Here is a 6,292-nt window from a genome sequence, read left to right on the forward strand (position 1 = left end):
TGACACAAGAAATATATGTATGGACTACAGACTAACTATTTTAATATTTACTATAATAAATTACTATAAATATTTATTATTACTATAAATATTTTAATAATTTCTTATTGTAAAAAAACAAATAAAAATTGCATTTCTAAGAAAAAAATATATAACATACGTATTCATTTTTTATAGCACTAGAAATTACAAAAGATGCTACGCAAGCATCATTTATTCACAAATTATGTATTGTATTTATATTTGTATGTACGAAATAATAAGAGAAAATATTATGATTACAAATAAAACTTGTTATTTTTAAATATATACATATACATAATATTTTACACACACACACACACACACACACACACACACACACACACACACACATACACACGCGCGCGCGCGCGCACGCACGCACACGCACACAGAGAAGATATTCCGCACATTATTGACAAAGCGCTCTTGTGTAGAGTGAACTAAACTGAGTTAAAAAATTCTTATTTTGCAATTTTCACAATAATCAACAAGATATTAATTACTAAAAATCGTCGAATATTGGTCTTCAATCATTTTTTATTCAAATACTATCAACTTTACAGAAAAACAGCAAGAGACAAAAATACTTTCAGCATGCATTATAGTTATAAAATAACCGACGTACTGACCAATGCAACATACGATACATATTTAGAAAAAAGATTTATAATATTTAAATATAATTGGCATAGATCCTAGCTTCAAATATATTCTTTGTTTCATTCTTCCCACATCATAAGAAAAACATTCTTTTTATTTCTTTTTTTTTTCAGTAATATAATAATTTACATCAATAAATTATAATTAAGATTAATTATAATCAATTATGTACACGTTATACGTTTTATACAAAGGCACTAACGAGATACTATTAAAAACTGTCAATCCTAGTCAAATTTTCATCTTCACAAAAAGGGTCCCGAGAGGTTATTGATTCGAAGGTAATTGAAGAACGTTGACATTATCGACAATTGGTACTCAGTCAATATATTATTATATTGTGATACAGGAAATTTAAATTATTAGTAATAAACATTTATTAAATTTAAATTATTAAAATATTATAATTTAAAATATTTGAACGAAAAAATTCCTTGAAAATATTACTTTATTTTCTCCAGGAAACATATACATCATCTGTTCGGTATCTTTGAACGCAAGTAGTTTGTGTCCAAGGAGTACCACCTTTGCTTTTATATTGAAGCAATCCAGCAACCGCGATCATTACACCGTTGTCTATGCAGAATCGCTCATCCGTTGCATAAAGAGTCGCATTTCTTTCCTTACACATGATATTCATCATTTGCTGCAATCTTTCATTACATCCCACGCCACCCACGATCAATACCTCATTTGATCCTACATGCGCCATTGCACGTTCTACAATATTACTCAATGTAAAAAAACGAAAAAAGATAAGAAAAAAATTTATTTCTACTTGAAGTTACCTGTAACTTCGATGAGCATAGCAAATACAGTCTCTTGCAAAGAGAAACATAAATCTTCAGGAGTGAATGCCTTTGTATCAAGCCATTTGGAAAGATGTTCCTCCATGTAACTTAAAATACCAGAAAATGATACATCCATCCCTTTCACAACATATGGTAACAGTACCAGTTTCTCACCTCTTTTTATAAAATAATTTATTTGAATCCAGTATAAATTTAAGCACAAATATAAAATTAATCAAATTTATATGAAGACTAAATAGTAATCAAGTAAAAATTTACTTGCTTTTTTGCTAATTGCTCTATATTATATCCAGGAGAAGGATTGTTTGAGAGCTTTAATAGTCTTGCAAATCTGTCCAAACAATTTCCAACTGCTATATCAATTGTCTCACCAAAGATACGATATCTTTGTTGAGAATATGCAATGATTTGAGTATTTCCACCAGAAACATACAAAACGGTAGGATTTTCAGTACCAGCAATTAAACGTCCCATCTCAATATGACCAATGCAATGATTGACTGCAACTATAGGTTTATTATATAATTGAGCGACAGTCCTAGCTACTAAAGCAGTAACTGTCAATGGTGCTCCCATTCCTGGTCCTTTTGTATAACAAATTACATCCACATCTTTCAGACTAATCTTTGCATCATCTAAGGCTTCTTGTAAAACTTCTAATATATATTTTCTGTGATGTTGAGCTGTTTCTCGAGGTAAAAAACCTAATATGAAAACACATCTAGATTACAGATTGTTACTATATTTATCTAATATTTAAAACTTCTGAATATAAATCTACTAAAAAGTTTATAAGAAATACTTAATAAACTTCATTTTAAAAATAACTAAAAAACCTTATATATTGTGAAATAGATACTTTCTATTTTTATTACTTTTTTTTACGATACTGTATTAATTTTAATTTCAATTAAATCTAATTCATGAAGGACAAGAACATTAAAGAAATAAATAAATAATATGTCATATATATGGTACAAATTAATATATGGTACAAATTAATACAATGTATTCTATAGATTATATTTATTAATTTTATATTAATGTAAAATTTTAATTGTAGACACAATTATGATTCATATATACATAAAATTTGATTTTTAGAATTTGACTTTAATTTTAAATATAAATTCAATTCAATTATATTAAAAAATATATACTACACAACTGACTTATACTACACGATATTTTTAAATAAAATTAAAATACTTATGCACAATTTAATTTTATGTAAATTTACTTTTTTTCACATTTCTAACTATAGAAGTATAATTAATTGGAATTATAGTTTGCAATTTGGACACGTAAGTAGTAATACAAACTAAATAGAAAGCAAAAATAATATTAATGCAAGAAATAACTTGCATTAATAAAAAATTTAATATATATTTGAGCATTTATATAAAATATTACTTTGAGATTCTTACCTTCTCCTGGTGGAGTAACATAAGTATGTCGTACGTTCGATAATATATGTTGATCGCGAATTATTCCTACACCCAGTTTATTCGCACTACCTTCAAATCCAATTGCTATGACCATTTTTCGCAAGTTTTTCGTTTTATAAACTAAATAACAATAGTAAATCGTTTATGGTCAATGAGCTTTATTAGAGAGAAACCTGAGAAAGACTATGTCGGCGTTTTTCGTAACACCGAAAAAACACTCGTAACACTGAAAAATCACCCGTATACTACCGCCAGTACATTTATTTTCGATTTGGATACTACGTACTACATTTTCTGACCCTGTCGATAAAATCATAACCACCGCGAATGAAATCGAGTGACAATTGACGATTATTAGTAAGTATAAATTGTAATATTATAATAACTTATATTTATTTATATTTATTCGGTTGAAGTGCATTAGTATGATATGCACTATAATAGACGTGAATGACAGAATTTAATAAAAAAGTATTTCAAAGTTATTCAAAAGTAACAAAAAGCCATAAGGCGTCAATTTTTTTATTAAATATATTGTGTAAACTTGCGCGGATTTTATGTAATATATAATTATTATGAACTAATAATCGCTTATTTTAACATAATTGAAATATTTAAATTATAGATGAGTTATTAAGAAATAAAGCCTATTCATCGAAGAATATGAAAAATGTAATAAATAGATTATTTTATTTATTTTGTAATTATATGCGTAGATATTTCAAAAGTTAGACGATTGGCGTGCGTCCTTGGGGTTTGTTTTATGATGGTAGGGCGGGCAGATGATGCGTCATGTTAACGCGTAGTTATTGTGCAGTTCATTCTCTTACCGAGGCTCGTACAGGCAGATAGTTGTGTCGCATGCCGCTCTTCTCTCATTTTCTCTTAAAAAACGTAATCGCGATAAAGCTAGATAATACGAAGCGTACAATATTTTAGATTCTAAAAATTTATTTGAAATGTAAAATAAGAAATAAATCAGGAAAAAAGTTCTTTAAAATAATAAATATTAAATTGCTTGATATTTTTATTTAAAATACATATTTTAAATCAAATTGTTTTAAATACGACCGACTCTTGAGTAAAGATCTTTAAGATCTTTAAGATCAGATTTATTTAAAATAAAAAATACTAAATAATCCTTTTATCATTTTTATTAAAAAGAAAAAAATATATATATACATATATATATATATTTTTTAAAAACTTTATCTCTTAAATATGACCGAGCCCTGTATATTATAGTATATTGACAATTTTTATATTACTTTATATTACGTATATATGAAACAAAATAAAATCCAATTAGAATTTCGCAGAATTAATGAAATAATTTTTCATATGGATTTTCTCAGAATTTTGCAGTCTAATTTTAGCGGCGCCAGTCGTTTAATGTTACTGTGATACATAATTATATCGTAATACATCGAAGGAAATATTTGACATTTATTTATTTAATTTCAAATATTTCTTATTAACTAATGTGTTGACATGAGTGATTTTTACTAGTCTGATTTTTTTTTTATATAGTATATTTTATATCGTATATTTTATATAGTATATTTTTTTTATATACATAGTTACTCACGTAAAGTGTTTGTTTAAAGTGTTTGACATCCCAGCATTATATCTCGATTTTTATTACCTTCTTTAATGATTTATAATTGAATAAAGATTGATAATACATTATATTTTTTTAAATAAAGATAGATGCAAACATTTTCTTTAAACTATGAAACAATTTTAACTAAATAGAATAATATATATGAATAGTATTTATATGTATATATTTAATGATAAATAATTTAAACATAATTTACCTATTATTTTTTCTGGATTAAGAATGCGAAATAAAAGTGAATGATAATTAAACGATGCAAAAGCAACAAAAAGCCGTACGGCATCAATCCTTTAAATACATTGTGTGCATTGAGCGGATTTCGTGTAATAAAAAGTTATAGCAAATTAATAATCGCTTATATTGTAGTAACACAATTGAAATATACAAAATATTCATTAACTGAATGTAATGATTTCGTGTAATAAAAAGTTATTACAACAAACTAATAATCGCTTATAGTAACACAATTGAAATATCCAAAATATTCATGAATGTGTGCGTAACAAATGTGAGAAGTAAAGCAAAAACCGTACAATGAAGTCTATTAATTGGAAAATACTAAAAATGTAAAGGATATGTTATTTTACTTATTTTATAAAATACGTTAATATTATTAAATTATTAAAATACGTTAATACATTAATATTTCGAGTTAGCATGCGGCTTTGGTATTGTTTTGATGCGGAAGGACGAACAGATCGCGGGCGACGCGTCATGTTTGTGCGCAACCATCACACATTCCATTGTTCTCGTACGAGCAGGTAGTGATGCCGCGTGCTGCTTCTTTTCTTCACATTTTTTTGTAACGTAACGATTAATGCTGAATAATATAGAAATATACCTTATGAATACTTGTACGATTATTATCTTGCATGATTAATTATTATTCATATAAGAATCGAGGTGACAATAATGTATTCACGGAACAAATACCTATTTCATTCATTCGAAATCAAAATGCGATGGAAAACAGAATTTATTACTATTTTCGCAATAATTAACGACGACAATTATTTTTGTTTAACGTAAAATTTTTCTCTTGTTTGAATATAATTCTCTATTATATTTCGATCGATATACAGGTCATAAAAAGCAATAATAAATACGCTCATGCAAATAACGCAATTCATGCTATTTCTACTTTCAGAGCTAATATAGTTGGTGTAATTAATTAAATTAATTATTCGTTTTCGTGCACCTTTCATTACACATACATTTATACATCCGTATAAACAATTAACTTTGAAGCTATTTGTCGCTAATAAAAGAAATATTCCTCTTTTTTATTAATCTTTAGCTCATTCCATCGTCTCTCTAATCATATCTTACATATAATATATTACCGTAATAAGTAATTCAGCCCTTTTGTCTGCTCTGAATTTATTTTGTAATGGTGACGAATTGACGTGCTTGATATTTATTTCTAAATATTAACCGATATTTGCATAGTAATATAGATATAGATAATAGCGCTGTATATTACGTTTTTCAGATGATATTTTCCCTCTCACGGGTACACCTTGACGTGGTGAGAGGGCTCAGTACCTGGAGGATATACACGAAAAGAACGGTTTTTCTCAAGTATCTAAAAATTTTCCGATCTATCTGAATGATATATTTAGATAAATTTTTAGATATTGAGTAAAATCGTTCTCTTTGTGTAAAAATCCAACGAAGGGGAAGCGAACGTACCCTCGTCCGCCGATTTAATTGAAAGTGAACGAACC

The 6,292-nt window shown here is 27.1% G+C and overlaps 1 protein-coding gene across 1 annotated transcript; it reads right to left on the reverse strand.

The window, feature by feature from the left end:
- Nucleotides 1–996: 996 nt before the first annotated feature.
- On the reverse strand, nt 997–3,038 carry LOC105624224 (probable tRNA N6-adenosine threonylcarbamoyltransferase). The gene is made up of 4 exons (XM_012205586.1): nt 2,924–3,038; nt 1,759–2,200; nt 1,473–1,651; nt 997–1,404 (listed from the first exon to the last, which is right to left on the reverse strand). The coding sequence occupies exons 1-4, from the start codon at nt 3,036–3,038 to the stop codon at nt 1,133–1,135; spliced, it is 1,008 nt and encodes a 335-aa protein (XP_012060976.1). The 3' UTR covers nt 997–1,132.
- Nucleotides 3,039–6,292: the final 3,254 nt, after the last annotated feature.

Source organism: Atta cephalotes, assembly GCF_000143395.1.
Source record: "Atta cephalotes unplaced genomic scaffold scaffold00003, whole genome shotgun sequence".
Lineage (NCBI taxonomy): Eukaryota > Metazoa > Arthropoda > Insecta > Hymenoptera > Formicidae > Atta > Atta cephalotes.

Coding starts and splice junctions, on each gene's coding strand:
- LOC105624224 (XM_012205586.1), bottom strand. CDS start 3,038: ATGGTCATAGCAATTGGATTTGAAGGTAGTGCGAATAAACTGGGTGTA. Junction 2,201..2,923: donor TGTTACTCCACCAGGAGAAG/GTAAGAATCTCA, acceptor TTTTCATATTAG/GTTTTTTACCTCGAGAAACA. Junction 1,652..1,758: donor ATAGAGCAATTAGCAAAAAA/GCAAGTAAATTT, acceptor TTTTATAAAAAG/AGGTGAGAAACTGGTACTGT.